Source organism: Chenopodium album, chromosome 12, assembly GCF_948465745.1.
Source record: "Chenopodium album chromosome 12, dcCheAlbu1.1, whole genome shotgun sequence".
NCBI classification, from domain to species: domain Eukaryota; kingdom Viridiplantae; phylum Streptophyta; class Magnoliopsida; order Caryophyllales; family Amaranthaceae; genus Chenopodium; species Chenopodium album.
In genome coordinates, this window is record NC_137845.1 from 54,241,162 (window position 1) to 54,261,997 (window position 20,836).

Sequence of the window (20,836 nt, forward strand, 5' to 3'; positions counted from 1 at the left end):
AAGATGAGAATGGAAACTGCATCATTTAGCAACTCATAGGCACCAACCAAGGAGGCTATATGTGAACGAATTGCTAGACCTATGCATACTCATCGGCCGAATATCATATTAGTTACAAAATCAGGGACCTTGGTGCATAAGAACCCTCTATCTAACTATCTCAAAATAAAATGAAGCTAGAGCCAAAATTGACAACAAGATAATGGAACAGATAGGAACTTTCCTGCTCATAGACATGGAGTATAAACCATTGAACATGGGAAGGGGCCAAAAGTAGTGATCTTTACCAACATTTTTTTTTTTTTCCGCGGATGCACTAAAAGCATGCATGCCCTTTTTGTATTCCTAACCCATTGCTAATGTAAGTAAACATCGGTCATCCTTACAAGGAGAAGGATGATACAATGCTTACAGTGTATCTGAAGTGCCCTCAAAAAGAGGCTGGCAGCCTCCTCAAGAACATGTATACTAAAAAGTACCCTCATAAGTTTTCCTCTCATTTTTTTTTTTCTTTCTTTCCCTTTATGTTCTTTTTGCTTTTTCTACCTTTCATTCAAATGACCAAAGTGAATGTACATTTGGGGGTGAGTATAAGCCACCAAAAGGAGATTTGACAATAGATGGGTTTGTAACACCTTCTCCGATGCCCTGAACAGACCATTCATTCCTGCCACAAGGAAAAATTAACATTGTCATTAGACAACCACTCGAAAGCAAGCAATGTAAAATACGAGAGAATGAGCATATCAAACAACAATAAAATATGATGTCTTATGTCAGTCGTAACTGCTTGCAGTCTATATAAAGGCATCCAACCAGTATTCTGCAAGCCCAAGACATTTTTTTGGCAACGTTTCGTCTTCTTACCCCTTCTTTTGCTAGAGACCAGGGGTGCAGACCTGTCATGAGGTTGATGTCTAAAAAAGTTCAAACACCAATCTTGTTTGAAAATTCCTAGAGGGAAAGCTGAAGTACATCGTCGGCAGTGAGTTAAATTATGCCAGACAGTAACCAGTACTCCTAAGGATTACTTAGCAATAGAATGGTTGAACCACATGCATTGTCAAGCACACCCCTACTGAATAATTTAAGTATGATAACCAAACCTGCATTTGACTTGTGCTTGTCCACTTAATGACACATCCCAGTAGTATAAGAAAGCACCACTTAGCCCCACATAAAGGCCAATTAAAAAATAAGCACAAACAAAGCAAACTAAGTAGCAGGTCAGCAACCCCATAAAGTTCTTAAAACAACGATGGATTAAGCTATAATGATCAGTTCTCCAAGAGCTGATTTCACGAGCAGAAAAAACTGATTAACCAAAAGAGTCTTCAATAGACAAATGTCTGACTTTGGTTTACCAAAATCTTAATCAAATGCCTAGCGGCAATAAGTCATACATATACTATTTACTTGCCTTCAAATCAATATTTTGGGTCGAACAGGCTCTAAATCATTAAAATATTAAAGCAAGGAAAACAGAGCCAATATGAAATTGTTTGGATACCAAAACGTTAACTTCATTTACCCCCTCCCTTTCTCTTCAAGGCCTAACGGCATGGGGACAAAGATTATTTGGTTAGGTATGTTTAAAGTTAAAAGAGGAAAAGTAACAAGCAGCTATATATATACAGGTATTACATAAACATGAAAAAATAAGGCATCTTTCAGATAATTGATAAATATATTTCAGTCTTCGATGCTGCCAATAATAGTTAAAATCGAATTTTTATTTTCCTTTCGGTAACTGTTACTAATAACCACTAATAATGTAAGTCCAAAAATAATTTCTTGCATTTTTCTTAATGTTAATGTCCCAAAACTTTTTTACATTTTGGGGTAATAAACACCTGGTCATTTTCCCACAATACCCTGATGGGCACAATCTCAATTGTACTTTTCCTACATAAAATTATAACTCCCACTTTCAAATTTAAATACTTCAACTATCAAATCCTATATTCTAGCCTTGTTATATAATAACCTACTGTGAAACCCAGCAAGGGCCACAGGTAGGAAGTTATAATTCTTGAATTGGATAATATGTAATCCCTCAGTATCAATTTTTGTTCTCCACTTCCCTTCTTGGTTCGTCTCAAACTTTTCTCAAGATTGGATAGTACTGAAGTTAGCAATCTTACCATTCTATAAGGAAGGAGGTGCAAAATAGGGGATCTAGAGCAGAGTTGTGACTCATGGTGAGACTGCTATTTTTAACATTAATTTAATTTAAGACAATAGGACAAACAATAGTCATCAATCATATGGATAATAAAGCATTGAACCTAAATCCATATCATGGCTACCCATCAGAGGCTCTGAGCAGCTTAAAGCAATATCAACATGCTACTGAGAGCGGGCATCCCCAACATCAAATATCAGGGGGTCACTCAGGTAAATGGCCCAAGCAGGAAGAAAAACCAAATAACAGTTAAAATAGCTTAGGATTTCCAAACACAGATAAAAGAGTGACTTTCATTGGTATCCTTTGCTATCCCAAAATTTAAAGTTTTAACAATCAGAGCAAAGAAAAATTCATTTGGTATCTTCACGGCAAACACAATTTTCAGGAGAAAGGGAGGGAGAGTAAAGGATGTTTGTTTTACAAAAAGGAGGTGAAAATGGAAATCAAAGGAAACAAAAAGGAAGAGCAAATTCATCCTACCCATTAGTTATTTAGTTTAATTTCAAAGGAAAATCACACCTATTTTGCTTTACCTTCTGCTTCATCAGCTTTCAACTCACACTGTACATAACAATACCAAAAATGAAGGACATCATTGCAACACCTAAATCGCAAAATTATTTCTGCCCTCAACCACCACTTCCTTGTAATCAGTCCCAACCATCTCCACCAATACCCTTTTCCTGCCTTACCAATAACCACTCTCACCTCCTTACCAATAACCAAACCAAACTGTAACCACAACCTCTTTTCCTGCCTAGCCTCCCATACCCTTCCTAGTCCCCTCATTTCTCATAACCTTTACTTACTACACAACAACTGCTTTTCCCTCATAGCCTCCCATACCCTTCCTAGTCTCCCCGTTCTCATATCCTGAACCTATTACACAAGGCAATTCCAAACAGAAGGTTGCTGTGTTATCGACAATTCCAGCCTCCTTTCCCCTAAAACAGATTAAGCGAATGGGAGGCCAGGCTGAGTTGGTTGAAAGCTTTGACCTTCAAAATAGAGCAGTTGTCATGGTAACCTTGGCCTTCACCAACCTCTGGCGTTCAAATTGAAGAGAGAAAGAAGATCAGCCTAATTTAGGAAATAATCAAATAATTGAAAGCATGATCATATGTCTCAATCTCCGCTCAAACTTTTTGTCCCTTTAAAAAAGATTTTATATATATTTGGGTTAGGTTTTGGAGCTTGCATTCATTTTGAGTAGTTAAGAAGATTTTACTCATATATCATAATTTGAATTTCACATTTTTAATTTTGAATTTCTTCTAAAGTACAATATATTTCTTATATGAAAAATGTGGGTTGAAAATTTTCGAATACCTTATATGGTAGCCGTATTTAAGAAATGGTCACCATACTCTTTTAACTGTCCAAAATTTTGGAGTAGAGTGTTGTCAACACTAGATCGACACGATACCCAAATCTGAGTCGGGGTAGCATATCTTATAAACAACCAACCCCCGTTGTCTTGATTTTTATATTCACCTTTAATCAATTGAGCTCCACAGTAATATTATTGTGTTCAATCAATCAATCAAGATTGGAGGGCTACTAGGATCCCGCAAGATTGGAGGAAGAGCACCTTGGTCCCGATCTATAAAAACAAAGGAGACGCTCAAGATTGTTCTAACTATCAAGGGATCAAGTTTATAAGCCACACTATGAAGTTGTGGAAAAGAGTAATCGAACATAGGTTAAGGGCATGCACAAGCATTTCGGATCACCAATTTGGTTTTGTGCTTAGGAGATCTACTATAGACGCAATCAATTTGATAAGACAAATGATAGAGTTTTATAGGGTAAAGAAGAAAGATCTACATATGGTCTTTATTGATTTAGAGAAGGCATATAACAAGGTGCCAAGAGAGGTACTTTGGTGGTCAATGTTAAACAAAAGTATCCCATAAAGGTACGTGGACCTGGTTAAGGATATATATCAGGATATGTCAACAAATGTGAGGACATGAGGAGGGTTGATAAAAAATTTCCCTATTACAATTGGATTGCATCAAGGGTCCGCATTAAGTCCTTTTCTTTTTGCAACGGTTCTAGATTTAGTAACCAGACCAATTCAAGATGAGGTTCCATGTTGTATGCTGTTTGTGGATGATATCGTTTTGGTGGATCAAATTAAAGATGGGGTAAATGCCAAATTGAGGCAATAGAGGCAAAGGTTGGAATCTAGATGGTTTAAGCTAAATCGGAGTAAGACTGAATATTTAGTATGCCGCTTTGGTACTCAGAGGGGGACAAGAGATGATGTGGTGAGCTTGGATGGAAAAGACTTAACCATACGTGAATGTTTTAAATATCTTGGGTCGATCATTCAGATTGACATTAATCAAGACGTGGCCCATAAGATTAAATCAGGGTGGCTAATGTGGAGAGTGGCCACAGGAGTGTTATGTGACCAAAGCATTTCCTTACAGTTGAAGGGGATTATCAACCATGAGACCAGTGTTGCTCTATGGTACAGAATGTTGGGGTTGGGCTTCTAAGAAGGAGCGTAATAAAAACATGGAAGTTACGGAAATGTGCATCTTAAGGTGGATGTGCGGGGACACTCTAAGAGATAGAATCAAAAATGAGGTTATTTGTAAGAAAGTGGGGGTGACAAGCATTGCAGACAAACTAAGGGAAAATTGCATGCGTTGGTTTGGACATGTAAGACGGAGACCCGAGGGTGCACCGATACGAAGAGTGGGACCATAGAGGGGTTAAACGAGAGAGAGGGTGACCGAAAATGACTTGGTTGGAAGGAGTTAGGAAGGATATGAAGTACATGGATTTGCATGCGAAAGAGGCATTGGATCGTAAGGGATGGAGGAGGAAGATTTTTGTCGATGACTACACGGAATAATCAATTTTGGTTCATGTAGCTGGCCTCACTTATGGGATTAAGAATGTGATTGATTGATATTGTGTTCGCCTTTGTAAAAACTTGTGCAAAAGGCAAATAGAACTTTTAATTGGGGACAAAAGGAGTACTTATTATTACTAGTAGATATTATGCAATAACAACTAAGAACCGGGATATCAACTATAGCTCATCATACCATCACAGCAACATGAAGCAAGCATACCATTTACAAGGCAGTTAGCTAGCTGCACAACTGCTCATCATGAGCAAAGACGTTGAAGGGACCAAGAAGCATGGGTCGAATATGGATACCAATATAACTACTCACAACATTCGTTCAAAGCACTATAGTCATGGCATCTTCTCACTGTGTGCAGATAATTCTCCTATAAATCCCCTCCAACCCAGCATAGATGGAAAGAGAGGACTGTCACAAAGGCAACATACTATACAATCGTGAGGAACCGCCTTTAATGTAGTCCTATATCCTTACGGTAGATTAACAACGGAAGTTCGTAATTGCCTCCCCCCCCCCCCCCACCCCCCACCCCTCCTACCCCCCACCCCTCACAAAGCACAACTAGCACTCTAACAGGTACATGGTACAAGTCTCGAGCATCACAAGACTCATTGTGAACAGCAAAGTCACAGGCTTCAACAAAAAGTTATATTTAAATCCTTTACTTCAAAAGATGAGGCAACAAGAAACAAGGGAAAAAACGATACACCTAATAAGGATTCAAAATTCCAATATATATCAAGAAATTTATCATATAAATTTAAAAATATATATCTCATCTTCATTCTAAATTACATAATTAAATAGTAAGGATGCAGATAATAACCAAAATAACATGGAAATTTTAAAATAAATAAATAAATTTGTAAAAATCATGAGCACCATAAATAAATAAATAAATTTGTTAAAGGGGCACGCCTCTAAATCCAAGAGATATGGTCCCATCCTGGCATTCTTGGGCCTAAATGTACCTACCCATAAGAAAAGCTATCCAAATGGTTTTTGAAATGTTTGATGTGGTATTATAATTTCACATGCATAATAAAAATTAAAACAAAAAAAACTGGATTGTGAAGGAATGCAGTATTAAAAAATGTTGGGAAGCTAGTTGGTTTAATTGCAACTTGCTAATGCAAAAGTAGATATTAGAAGGAAAAAATCAGTAGAGTGGAAAATTTTTCCCTGTTTACAGAGAAAAAAGGGAAAAAAATCTAACAAGTAAATAGAAGTTCAAGTAATTTTTCCTTGTCACTTGATTTGTTGATTTCCTACTACTTCCTTTGTTCCTTTTAAGTAGCAACCAAGTGAAGTGGCATGTTTAAGAAAATAAAGACTGGAGAGAGAGAGAGAGAGAGGGGGGGGGGGGGGAGGAGGTAGGAGAATTCATGAGATTATGTGAATAAAGTACACCTTTTGCGGTAATTTTATAGGTTCAAAGTTACCTAGAAAGGCTTAGTTGCAAGTTTGCAAATGATACGACATTTCCATGAAAGGGAAATATTGCAAATAAAAGAAAATGGAGAGAAAGTATAAGAGACCTAGTTTAAATTAACATTTATTGCCTTTCCAGATTGACTTCCATATCAGGCATTGTCTGTCTAGAGATTTCAGACAAACTAGCATCAGAGAAATTATGGAAAAAACCCCATCCTTTTTTTTACCATCGGCAAAATTAATGATTCATGACAAACTCCACCAAGGCTAACAAAGATCCAAATTATTATTATGATTGTTTTTTTTTTTTTTTTTTTTTTTTTGGGGGGGGGGGGGGGGGGGGGGGGCTGCTCCAAGACATTATCCTTAGCAATGGAGGTGAATTCCAACAGCAAATGAAATGATTTACAGAAATCCACAAAAGGAGTTGTTACAAACTGCGAAGCTTGGACTCGGCCAAACACCCAGCCATACCGGTGTCGACATGACGCGACCCGGGTGCGGACACGAAATCTGGGTCGGACCCTTGCGTGAAAAAGTGGACTCGTCAATTGTGAACCCTAGATCTAAAATAGGAGGACAGATTCACCAAACCAAGAGCCTAAACCTTAGGGTTTTTGATCGAAAGTGAAAAACGAGCAGTTTGACACCAAGAAGTTGCTGGATTTCTTTGCCGGCGACGGAAAACTGGTTCTTTGAGTCTCGAGTTCTCGACCATTCAACTTCAACTGCAAATTCTGTTTTCTTTTTTTTTTTTTTTTAAACGTGGGTGGGGTAGGCAGTCTTGAAAATTGAAATAGTGAATGTGGGGGTGGGTGGAAAACTCACGTGATTTACAATCTTATTTACTGTTTCTTTCTTTTCTTTTTTTCAATACTACTTTTATATTTTTTTTAAAAGCTGAACAATAAGTACTACTCTAAACTTCTACTTTGACCTATTTTTACTTACCTTCAACTCTAATATTTTTTAAATTGCCGTGTCCCTGAGTCCAAATTTAAAATATGGACTCTTTTAAAACGTGTCCGCGGATCCTTAATTTTATAATATTCCGAGTCTGACACTTGGACCCATACCCGAGTCCGACACCCGTACCCGAGTCCGAGCTTCCTAGGTTACAAATCACATGGTCATAGTTGTACTGTCTGAAATGTTGCATTTGAAATGTCAAAAGTGAATTAGTCATTTAGGAAGTGTTTGGTTCAATTTGTTACAAAACACGTGGTCATCCAATTTCATGTCATTCATGACAACCTGCAACCACAGTGTATATAAAACCAGAGATGTGATTCATGTCATTCATCCAACGACTACATATGCAAATTCTTTGGATATTTAAAGTCAGAGGTATGCAGTTCACGGTTTCGACTCTCTAGGTACTTGCATACTCAGCCAACAGGCCCCAGAAAATATAGTAACACCGCATTAGTAGCCCAAAATAGAGATTAAAACCACCAATTAAAAGACAAAGGAGTAAGGCAATTGATTTTATACATAGAAGACAATGCAGCAGGTCCTAGCATGTGTCTAGATTATAAGTTAAGAGATCCAGGTAGCAACAGAACATAAAGTATCAATACATACATAAGCTGATTCACATAACAAAATCAAGACATGCAATTTGTCATCCATTTTCCAGCAACTAAATATCAAATAGAAAAAGAAAAAAAATCGCATATTAGATGCATAAAGGTGGTAACTTACTTGGACCAGCTCACTGTGGATGGATCAAGACCATTGGCAGCAGCCCTGCTAGGACTCCCAAACAAAAGTTTGCTCTCGGAATCTTCCTCTGTAGGACTAACAGGAAGATTGAGTTCACTGCTACACAGCGGTGGATAAAAAGCCTTCTGCATCCATTGATCTTGATCATAAGAGCTGGAAGCAGAGACACCAAAGGCACTATAACTTTGAGCATTTCCCATGGTGGCCTTCTGAGGTGAATGTGTTCCTGAAGCAATATAGCTCTCATTTGTAAACAAAGAAGCCATGGTCTTCTGCGGTGATTGATGCACCAGGTCTTCACTGTTCAGTCTGCTTCGCTCTAGAGGTGAAATCCAACTGGCAGAACCACCAACCAAGCTTAACCCATCAGGACCAAGTGGAGAAGAATTCCACATATGCCATGTTCCCTTATCATTGATATTATCATTCATGTCAGCAGCTGGAAAAAAGTGCATATCAAGGCCCCTTGGACTACTAGAGAAGTGGCTATGGTTATTTGGCTTTTCATCAGCAACTCTCAGTCGCGACAATGGAGATTCGATTGGAGAAGGCCTGGTGACATCTAAAGGAGTGGAAACATTTATCATAGGACATGAATTTCCAATTCCATCTTTTACAAAACTATTGCCACGGTCTAGCTGAAAATTATCAAGTGATTCTGAAACAGGGCCAAGAAGTGATACAGGATCGGGTTCATAACACGGGTCCTCAAAATGCTCTGGCTCTTCCGTGAAAAAATCATGAGACATGTCCGAAACACTAGGAAAAAATGGATCCTTTGCAACAGGTGGGCTACAATTATTAGTCAGGGGCCCACTTGAAAAGGCGGGCAGCATAAATGGAGATGGCAAATTAATTGGGTTATCATAAAGCGGTTTAGAGGATACTGAGCAAGGTAGCTGAGAACTTTGACTCACTTGAGACTTTGCAGAGTTTGCACTTGGTCTGCTAATTACATTAGGATGGGAGGGAGGAGCTTGAGTAAATAATTGCTGCCATGACTTTGGTTGTGTCTTATGTTGTATATCTGAAGAGACCTGAAGCACAGGCAGATTAAGCTTATCAGCAGACCGACTATAAATATCAACACACATAAAGTTCCTATACCTTGATAAAAAAGAATGTATAGGCTATGATGTCAACTAAAGAAGAACAGCATTCCCTCCCCACCCTCAACCCTAATAAAAGAGAAAAGGGAATAACCAACATATCAGCAAACAAATAACCATGACTTACAGGGCGACTATGGCTCTTATCATCTGCATTCATATTAGTTCTCCCAGGTAGACGCTCTGGCGGAAGAAAATCACGTTTGCTGTTTGAAACTAAGGAATTTTCAACAGAACTATTGGGCTTCATTTCTTTGGAAGCAGGAACATGAGATGGGGCAGCTTTGCCAAAAAAACTACTGCCAGTAAGTGCCTTTGAAGAAGACAAGAAAGTACCTCTCACACGGTCAAAATATCTAGCACCAACATTCACTCGGCTAAAATTGTTTGTAGAATTACCTTTTGCTCCATAACCTGCTTCAGTATTCTGACCCTTCACACCATCTACACCAGACTTCGGCGACTCATGTTTTCTTTCAGTATCCCGTTTCCGGTCATTTTCCTTCCCCGATTTCTTTTCCAAATCATCCACATCAGAGTTGCTTTTACTAGATCCTTTGTCTTTTTCCTTTCTTCGCTCCTGCCGCCTTTTCTCAGCTTCCTTCCTACTATCTTTCTCCCTCAATGAAGAGGTTCCTTTAGCACGATTTTCAGCTTCTATCTTTTCATCTCGCAACTTCCTGCGCTCCTCAACCAATCTTGCCACCTCCTCCCTTTGCTTTCTTTCTTCCTCCTCCAAGAGTTCTCTTTCTATTCTAGCTTGCCTCTTCTCTTCAGCTTTCCTACGAGCTTTCTCACCTCTGCTCTCCTGTCCTGTGCTGCCATTCTCACCCTTTTTGGACATCCCCCCTCCATGATCACCATCTGACAAAGAATTCTCTGAAGAACTAATCCTAAAAAGCTTCCTCCAAAGCCATCTTATACTCAGCAAAAACGAAGTAAAGAGTTTGCAACTGAAAAGGTAAACACCCGAATAAGACTTCTCAGCGAGGCACGATTCACTTCTGCCATACAATCCAACAACATTTTTCCGGGGCGGAAAAGAAGCCTTAACTGGAAAAGAGCCATTCACCACCCAACTCCCATTCTCTACCCATTCTTGACTACAGAGCGAGACATTATCCGACCAGGGCTTCCCATTCAATATCTTCCCACCTTTACCAAGCAATTCCTTGAGAATTCCAGAATTTGAAATACCAGGCGGAACAGGCAAGTCAAGAACCGGTCTTTTTGATATATGCCCACAATACGAACACATAAATTTCCCCCCACCAGGATTCTGATCCCTATAAGGTGTCAAGCAGTTTCTACACTTCCTAGTAGCAGTTTTCTTCAGCTTTTGCAGCTCCAATGCCTCATTCCTCTTCCTCTCCCTCAAACGGGCATTCCTCCTAACCCGCCAAGCCGACAACTGTGGCATCAAAACCTCATACCAGAACAAAGTAACCAACAACACAAACACACAGGCCAATCTCGGGGATGTAATCTCGAACCTAAAAGCGGGCGGTAGTAGCTGAGACAAAGCCCATAGGCCGATAAGCGGAATAACTAACCAAGGCAGCATAGTAGCAACCCTGCGCGACCACTTCTGAATCACACAGAACATACACATTATCCCCCTTAACCTACACCTATCTTTCCCACAATTGTATCCAGCGATATAAACCCTAACAACAAGAAATTCAATAATCCCAGCTTCTTATCCAAATCCCTCAAAAATTCAAACTTCTTCCGTTTTACAAAATTAACAGCTTACTAACCCTAATTCATCAATACCCTTTTCCGCATTTAACACGCAAGATCAAAGAAACCCCCAATCACACGGCAATCATAAAAAAAATTCCCAAAATTTTCAATTGATTGATTAATCGCAATACCTAGGGTTTTCAATCGAGCTGTGAATTTCTCTGGCACCCATTAAAATTAAAAACCCAATTAAAAAATAGAGTTAAAATTAATAAATAAAAATGGTTGAAAAAAGAGGGAAAACTTACGAATTGATGAAGATAACAGCGCCTAAGAATGAAAGTTGCTGAATTTGATGAAACGTTTCGATTGTTTGGAATGTGAGAAATGTTGCAGAAAGAGAGAGAAGAAGAAGAAGGTGAGCAAGCGAGTTGAGGCTGAGTCGACTCGGATGATAAGGGGCAGCTACGGCGTTTGCTTTGTTCGTCTTTCGGTATTTTTCTTTTTTTTTTGTATTTTTTTGTTCGATTTGGTTTTTCTAAGGAAAAAGGTAGTGTAACTCAAACAGATAAGTCGATATGTTCATATGATACGACCAGCAGTTTTTTTTTTTTATTTTTTTTTTTTTTATAATTAATATAAATATTATAAAAATTAAAAAATGGAATTGAATTTAACTAGGGAAATCTATATCAAATACGAGTATCTATGAATTAGAAAGTCATTTAAAGTAAATTTATGTGTCACATGGAGCATATAAACATGAAAGTTTAGTAACTTTTTTTTTTTTGGACAAAATGAAAGCTTAGTAACTTTAAATACTAGATGTCATACAATTAAAATATTTAAATTATGTCATACATTTATACGAATTGGAGTATGTCGTCTATTTGATTGGACACGATTGTAGATATACAAATTTGAATATTAATATCTTTAATTAAGAAAAATCTGTCAGAAAAAACCTTTTAAATGCCTCATTTTGCAAAAATAAATAAATAAATAAAACTTTAACAATTCTTTGCTATAAAAAAACCACCACAATCACTTTTTTTTTTGTTTAATGAAATCCCACCCTTCTTTTCCGGCATTTACTCCAACTTTCAGGCGTTGACTCAAGATTTTCCCTACTTGCAGCCACTGTTAGGCATTTTTCCCTATTTCGTTTTAGCTCCCTAATTTTCCCTCTATAATATCCCCATATAAGTCCAATGAAACTTAGGGCAAATCATTCCAACGAAAAATTAGTACAAATCTCCCCCAAATCATATCAATTGATAGGTTAATTAGGGTTCTTCAACAATTTGTTCAATAATTGTAGTGCTTAATTCACCATTGTAGCACTTACTCTAGTTCTCCTTTGTCTTCTCTAATTCACTCTACCATTAAACGTAACAAACACACCAACACAAACAAAATTGCAGAAATTCAACAAATTGGGGCAACAGTTGAACAATTCTAGTGAAGAAATTCAACAGTCCAAGCAAGTTTTTGTGTTATATTTAAGCACCACAGTTCAAAATCACCAAACAACCAACAACAATCCTCTTTCTTCCTCTTTTAGCCATTGACAACAGCAAGAACGTGAGCTTTTCAATTGTCTAAAAAAAGCCCCAATTTTTTTTACGATTTCGAGTCAAGAATTGATGAATTTACACTTACCTCAGGTTGTGGTTGAAGTATTAATGGCGTAACAAAGGAGAGAGAGAGAGAACCCCAATTTGATGTGATGGTCTTGTAGGGCATTCATGGAAAAAAGGAAAGAGAGAATACAGGGGAAAGACTTTAGAGGGAAAACAAAGAGGGAGTGCAAATATAAATACAATTGGGTGTAAGTAGGGAAAATCTGGAGTCAACGCCCGGAAGTTGGAGTCAATGCCGAAAATGAGGGGTGAGGTTTCATTCAAAAAAGTGATTGTGGTGGTTTTTTTAAACAAAGAATCGTTTAAAAGGTTTTTTCTTGCAATGAGGCATTTAAAAGGTTTTTCTGACAAATTTTCCCTTTAATTACAGTGGTTTGAGTCATGAATTAAATGTAAAAATTTATAATTTCATATATAAACCTTAGACATTGTCTAGATCAAGAAATTAATTCTACATTAATTAAGGTGCACAAATGATCTCTTTTATGACTAACCCACTGTGTTAATTAACCAAAAAATTCGTGTTGAACGAACTGACCATGAGTCCGCCTACACAAATACACACCCCTTTCGTTACCTTCTTCCACCACCTACGTTCGCTTTCTTAGCCACCGCTCCAGTGCCATAGCCACCTATCTTGCTGCCACTATTTCTCAAACAGACTTCCCCCAATTTCGCACAGCAGCAGCAAGCTGAATTTAACCCACAAACAATCCCAATTTGACCACAATATTTGAAGATTCGAGATGAGTTGTTGATGGAATTCTGGTTTTTCGTCATCGTCGATTAAGAAAGGTGCGTCGAGAATGTCGTCAAAGAAAATGGGTTGCGGCGGCGGAGGAGAGGAAGTAGAGGGTTTGGGTTTTTTGGAGGGGGAGAAAGAGAGAGGTGTTTATTGGAGGAAGAGAGGACGAGGTGGTGGTGGTCGGACATGGGTGGTCGAGGAGAGGCAAAATGAGAGGGGAGGGTGGGGAAGTGGAGAGTATTGGATAATAAATGAATAAGCCCCTAAAAATATTAATGTCAGATATTAGATTACTAATGTCATATATTAGAATATTATATTATTAATGTCAGATATTAGAATATTAATGTCACATATTAGAATATTAATGTCATATATTAGAACCTTCTCAAAAACCTTCTCTTTAATTATAAGCACTATTATCTTTGTTCTACAAAAACTAATTGTAATAATGGCAAATTTACTAAACCATAAAAACTTTAATCATGCATTAACCTACTCTCCTAGTTAAAGTTTTTCACCACTGTTTAGGCAAATCTTTACAAGGATAGTCTTAGGAATTTGCTTAAGGTTTTAGGGGGGTAATAACAATCAAAGCCTCAATATCAACAATAATAACCAAGAACAAATATATAGCAATAAACGAATAATTTAAGTATAAAAGAGAGTTTAGAGATACAATACTGAGTAAGGACAGGCTCCTTGATCAGAATAGACACAATTCGAAAGAACTTATAAATATATTTTTTGTATTGATGCATCCGTGAACGTATGAGAGTGTTACAATACCTAATTCGACTATTTATACCTAGGAGTTGTTAGGGTTTACATGGATATCATAATATATTCAAAATGACAAGATCTTTCAGTTTATTCTTCTTTCCTTGCTGAGCTCGTGTATCTTTGGCATGCTCCTCAGCTGATTGATCTTTCGATCTTCTTGCCATACTTGTACCAATCAAGCCGTTTTGATTGATTCTTGGTTTATTCTGACTTGCTCTTGGATGCTAGGCTGTGCCCTACGCTCTTTGGGTTACTTAGGAATATGGGCCCAACAAACCACCACTCGGTTGACAACACAACCTCATGCTAACTCCACCAACCCATTTGATCATCCTACAGTTCTACACCACCACCATTTGACCCTACCAACCTCGTCTAACCCCACTAGATTGACTTTTTAGTTAGTTTTCTAAGTATTTGCTAGGATTATCTTATTAGTTATGATTTTAGGGTTAATTATTAGATTTATTAAGGTTTTGGATTATTATTATGAATTGGTGCAAATAGCTATGATTTTAGGTTAATAGTTGTGGTTTTTAAATAAATAATTATGATTTTGGATTATTATTATGATATTTATGTATATAGCTATGATTTTAAGTGTTTTTTTTTTGAAAGAAAGCGGGATTAGTGCATTAATTCAAAACAAGAGAATCCATAAGTACATACGGGGAAACCTCACAAGGAACAAGGTTTTCCCAAGTTTGTTCTCTATCCATCAGCACTAATCTAGCTAGATGATGGGCTACAAAATTCCCATCTCTTTTGGTATGAGACCAAATAATAGAAGAAAAATAGGAGCTAACTTGAGCGATATCTTCTAATATGTTATCCACTGCAGCAAGAGTAAAGGAGTTCTTATTGAGCTTGGAGATTAATTGCAGCGAGTCTGACTCGATGATCACATCATAGATTCCACGATCTTGGGCCAACTTCAAACCGAAGAGAGCTGCTTTGCTCTCAACCACCAGAGGCTCCTAGCAGGCCTTGAGTCTTTTCACAGCAGCAAACATAACCTGCCCTCTACAATCACTAGCAGCAACACCCAAACCAACCCATCCCTCATCACTTATGGATGCATCAACATTGATTTTCACAACACCAGCAGGAGGGGGAGACCACACCTTGCTGCTAGGTTCTTGAGTTTGTGAAATGCCACCATAGATTTTCTCCATGTACTCACCAAAGTTTGCAACCAGTCTGCAATGCCTGTGAAGAAGAACCTCATCCAGTACCCAAGTATTCTTGAATACCCATTTGTTATGTCTAAACCAAATAAACCAAGTTAAGAAAAGGCTTTTTTATAGACATCCTGATGAAGCATCTTCTTCCAATACAGCAGGACCTCCCCGAAGGAACCTAAGCTACCAAAATCAAGGGCTTTTCACAGCCACTCCTAACCCATAACTGATACATGCTGGGACACGAAATGACAGCGTGCAGGATTGTTTCAGCATCACTGCCACAACAGGGACACTTAGAATCATCAATGAGATGCTTGTGTTCTAGAACACTACGAGAAGAAAAAGTGTGGGAGCAACACCTCCAGAGAAAATGGTGCACCTCTGGGGTAACATCTGCCATCCACACTTCAGTCCAGATTAGCTCAAAACCATCCAAAGCCAAGGACTTTCCCAGAATATACGCTGACTTCACCTCATAGCAACCATTCTTGGACAAAACCCATGTAAGGACATCCCTCGGGAGACGTTCACTGATAAGAATAGATAGGATAGCCTTCCTATCACGCTCATTGAAAATTCCTTCTAGCTTATGCAAATCCCAAGCCTTCCCTTCTGTATCAATTAAATCAGACACCATAATGCAAGCATCATCCCTGATCTCAGAAGTAACAAATCTGCTAGTATCATCAACTAGCCACGGGTCATCCCATGTATGAATATTACGCCCATCCCCAACTCTCCATAACATCCCTTCTTTGATTAAAGCCTTAGAACTCCATAGACTTTGCCAAGAGAAACTTGAAACCGGCCCAAGAGCTGCCTCAAAAACCGTGGAGTGAGGGAAGTACTTAGCATTTAGAACACGACTGACCAAGGAGCTTTCATTTGTTGCAATTCGCCATAACTGTTATCCAAGTAAAGCATCATTAAACACCCTTAAATCACGGAAACCCATCCCCCCTAAAAATATAGGTTGGCATAAAGCATCCCAACTCCTCCAACGAATTTTCCTTCCCCTCGCATTCGATCCCCGCCAAAATCTAGCCATCATCCCATGAATCTCATCAATTAATACCAAAGGAAACTTATAAACACCCATAAGATACGTTGGGATGGCTTGTATCACCGATTTTAGAAGCACTTCTTTCCCGACTCTAGATAAAAGCTTCTTCTTCCATCCTTGTATTTTCTTCCAAATTCGATCCTTCACAAAAGCAAAAGCCGCTTTCTTCGATCTCCCCACTTCAGTAGGGAAACCAAGGTATTTCAAATGTTTCTCAACCATTTCCATACCAAGGATAGAGCTAAATGTGATTCGTAATGGTAAAGGAACCCCTTTACTAAAAGATACCTCTGATTTCTACAAATTGATTTTTTGCACGGAAGTTACTTCATATTTGTTGAGAATATCAACAATGATCGAACATTCCTGAGAGGTAGCTCTAGAAAATAACAGACTGTCATCTGCAAAGAACAGGTGAGTAATCTTCGGACCATTTTTGCTAGCCTGAACACCATGAGTCAACTTTTGCTCCGAAGCTTTCTGAAGCATTCTAGAAAGAACATCAGCAACAATAATGAAAAGATAAGGGGAGATGGGATCACCTTGCCAGAGTCCCCGAGACGGACTCAAGGTATCCGAAGGCACCCCATTAATAAGGAAAAAGTAGCTAACAGTAGTCACAAATGTCATAATAGTGTCAACCCAAGCACCAGCAAATCCCATCTTTATCAGCAACCTTCTCAGAAAAACCCACTCCACCCGATCATAGGCCTTGCTCATATCTAAATTCATTGCAATTGATCCCCGACGACCTTTCGACCTCTTTTTCATGGTATGGAAGAGCTCTAGAGCAATAAGTGCATTATCAATGGTCAACCTTTTCGGAACAAAAGCACTCTGATTTTCAGTAATAAGCTCTTGAAGGAGGGGTTTTAACCTGTTAACAACAAATTTCGAAGCCAATTTGTAGAGGACATTACACAAGGAAATAAGGCAAAATTGAGCAATACTAGTGGGATCTTTGACTTTCGGGATGAGGGCGACATTAGTACGATTAACCTCAGAAAGCAAAATTCTACTAGAAATAACATTATTAACAAAATTCGTCACATCATCACCGACAATATGCCAATATTTTTGATAGAAAATCGCATGCAAACCATCAGGGCCCGGCGCTTTACAGAGACTCATTTGAGAAAGAGCAGTAAAGATTTCGGCTTTTGAGAAAGTACGGCATAAATTAAATTCATACCTTCTATAATCAGAGCTAGTAGGGACACAATCAAGCACTTCCTCCATAATTAATTCGTCTATATCACCTTGCGTAAATAACGAACCATAGAAGGAAAGAATAATTCTTTCGATCTCCTTCTTCCCTGACTTCCACACACCATCAGCATCATTGAGCCCTTTGATGTAGTTCTTATTCTTTCTCTGAGCCGCTTTGTGATGGAAATATTTGGTGTTGCGATCCCCATCCTTAATTTCCGACACCCTCGAACGAAGATACAATAGGCCTCATTCTTCTCATGGAGCTCATCATTAAGGGCTTCAATCCTTTTGCATTCCTCAAAATTCGGACATGTTCCTCCAAAATTTTGAGCAGCTTTTAAAGCTTCCTCTGCTTCGGCAATTTTTTCACCCAAATTTTCAAAACTGTCCTTGCTCCACTCCATCAAGTCTTTTCCTACTGCTGCAATTTTATCGACGATATTCAAGTGTCTTGCACCCGCCCATGCGCCCTTAATAACATCCTATATCCCTTCAGAAGCATCCAGGAAGTTTCAAAGCGAAACTTTCTCTTCTTGGGTTTTTTCTTCCCCCTCTTACAGGCCTCAGTATCAAGGAGAATGGCTACATGATTTGATTTGTGTTTCGTCAAGTGAGTAACATTGGCTTACTGGAACCACGACGTCCATCTTGAAAAAGCTATAAATCTGTCTAAACGCTCACGAACAATGTTGCCAGGGTGTGTGCCTCGTTCCTAGGTTACCCAAGAGCCGTCATGGCCAAGGTCTTTAAGGCTACAATCATCAAGACACTCGCGGAAAGCATCCATAGCACACCGGTCCCTAACTACCCCTCCTGAATTCTCCTCAGAGCTGATCATTTCATTAAAATCTCCCCCAAAAACCAAGGGATACGGAGAGTCGAGATAAAGTTCACGAATAAGAGCCCAAGTATTGGACTTGAGTGCTCTATCAGCCCACCTGTAGACCCCTATAAACCTCCATATGCGCCCTCCAACTTCCTTAATGTCGCCACACATATGGTGATCAGAGTATGATACTAAAGAAAACTCCACCCCTTCTCTCCAATAAACACACAGGCCACCAGACTTCCCCTTAATATCTACACCAACTGACATAGCATAATTAAACTTTGTTTTTAAATTTTCAGATTTATTCCTACTGATTATAGTTTCTGCCAAAAAAATAATGTCCTGGCAAATATTACCTCTCCAAAACCAAAGTGCTCGAATTGCACGAGAGTTGCCCGCCCCTCGGCAATTCCAACAAAGAATTTTCATTTGCTGTTCAGGGGGTTGGTTCACTCCAACACGCCTACTTGAAATAAACCGTCACCGGACATCAGAACAGTCGAAGCTTTCTGTCTCTTGTTCACATCATTCGAGCCATTACTCTGAACATCATCATATGATTCCACATCCCTTCTCTTTTGAACTAACATCCCTCCAGTATCTCCTCCCTTAATCCCTTCCTTATCACCATCAGCTCTCCTCACATCCCTCTTTATAATTTTCATTCTCCCTCTTCCTGCGTCCATATGATCACCAGGTAGGTCGTGGTCCATCATCACAGTATAGTTTGCACTTCCCTTTTCCAGGGTGTCCCCTGTATCATCATTCACCTCTTGTCCCCTGTATCATCATCACAGTATCTGTTCACCTTACTAGAGTTCTCGTCTTTCGAGTCCTTACCAGCCAAACTCTTGATTCTCAAGACGGTTTTAGAGCTTATCTCATCAACAACCTTGACTAGAGCTGCTTCCTTGGCACGAGGGGAAGGGAACATTAATCTTCGAGCTACACCAAGAGGACCCAATTTTACAGCATCTGGGTCACAATAACTAGTGGTCTGAACCTTCTTCATTGGGTATAGGCCTTCCTTCAATTTCTTCTCCCTCTCAATCTCAGCATCAGTTTTTCAAACCTGCCTCCTTGGTGAGGCACGCAACCAAGGGCCGTATTGATAAACAATTTCCTCGTTTTCATCCTGAGCTTCGTCCTTGTAAGGACAACCGACCTCTGTGTGGTCCATTCGGCCACAAAAGAAGCAGAAATCCGCCAAACGTTCGTACTTGATCACAATCCACTTTGAAGAAGAATGGCCCGTAGCAAGGAAGAGACCTCTTCGAAGGGGTTTTCAATGTCTATCATTACCTTGATTCGCATAAATTCCCCCCAGCCAAGAGGATCGAAATCATCAACTTCCAAAAAAATCCCTAAGAAATCCCCAATTTCAGTCAAAGTTTTCTTATTTTGCTTATTGAAAGGAACATCAATCAAATGCACCCACATAGGAGCCATTTTGAATTCAACCTCTGATGGTTGTTCATCACCAATGATTTCCTTGAGTATGAGAAGCTTACCATCGAAAAACCACGGACATCCTTCGATAACCTTCACTTTATCAGCCTCGCTAAAGAACTGAAAAACAAAAAGGTTCATCTCGGCCATCTTAATCACCACATTATCTTGTAATTTCCATACCTGCGTCAAAGTGCGCTTCATAGCCTCAAAATTGAAAGGCTTGGTTGTGAGCAGTTTCCCTACTAAGGATAGGGCAATCTGGTTTTTCGTACCTTCATCCTCAGAATCAACAGAGTTTCCTCCAATTACTTTCGACTCGTACTCCATAAGTCTAATCTTCTCAAAAGCGTTCACCAAACCGTTAGCCATAGGTCACAAATGTTATCAGACTTAATTGCTATGGATGTACGCAAGAAAATAGAGCGATTATGGAGAATAAATTATCAGTAAGAACGAGAGGAAACGACAAACCCTAGTCGAGGGACATTTTTTCACACCCAACTCTGCATAAATCTATTTTTTAAGTTAATAGTTGTGGTTTTTAAATTAATATAATTATAATTTTGGATTAATAGTTATGTTATTTAGGTAAATATATTTTTATTTTTTCTAATATTATTTGCATAGTACTTCATTTCACTCGTCTTTTTAAATTGCAACCTTACGATTTTCTGCCTTTTTCACACTTGTATAATAATTTGTATGCCAAATATTTGCAACTATAAGGGTTTTCACGTCTGCTAATGCACATTTTATACTAATATCTTTGATTAAACTTTAGTAAATATAACGGAGTATAAAAATTAAAGTTAATGTTTTTAGTAAATACCAATATCTTTAGTTATGTTTTTCTAATGTATAAATCACAGTCAGAATAGTTTGTGGAGATATTATT

At 38.6% G+C, this 20,836-nt stretch overlaps 1 protein-coding gene across 1 annotated transcript; it reads right to left on the reverse strand.

The window, feature by feature from the left end:
• Positions 1-546: 546 nt before the first annotated feature.
• LOC145570635 (uncharacterized) lies at positions 547-11,571 on the reverse strand. Its single transcript, XM_081629765.1, has 4 exons — positions 11,339-11,571; positions 9,472-11,251; positions 8,215-9,272; positions 547-667 (listed from the first exon to the last, which is right to left on the reverse strand). The coding sequence occupies exons 2-4, from the start codon at positions 10,954-10,956 to the stop codon at positions 550-552; spliced, it is 2,661 nt and encodes an 886-aa protein (XP_081485891.1). The 5' UTR covers positions 10,957-11,251; positions 11,339-11,571; the 3' UTR covers positions 547-549.
• Between the last annotated feature and the right edge of the window lie 9,265 nt (positions 11,572-20,836).

Coding starts and splice junctions, on each gene's coding strand:
- LOC145570635 (XM_081629765.1), bottom strand. CDS start 10,956: ATGTGTATGTTCTGTGTGATTCAGAAGTGGTCGCGCAGGGTTGCTACT. Junction 9,273..9,471: donor ATAAGAGCCATAGTCGCCCT/GTAAGTCATGGT, acceptor CCTGTGCTTCAG/GTCTCTTCAGATATACAACA. Junction 668..8,214: donor TCCACAGTGAGCTGGTCCAA/GTAAGTTACCAC, acceptor TCCTTGTGGCAG/GAATGAATGGTCTGTTCAGG.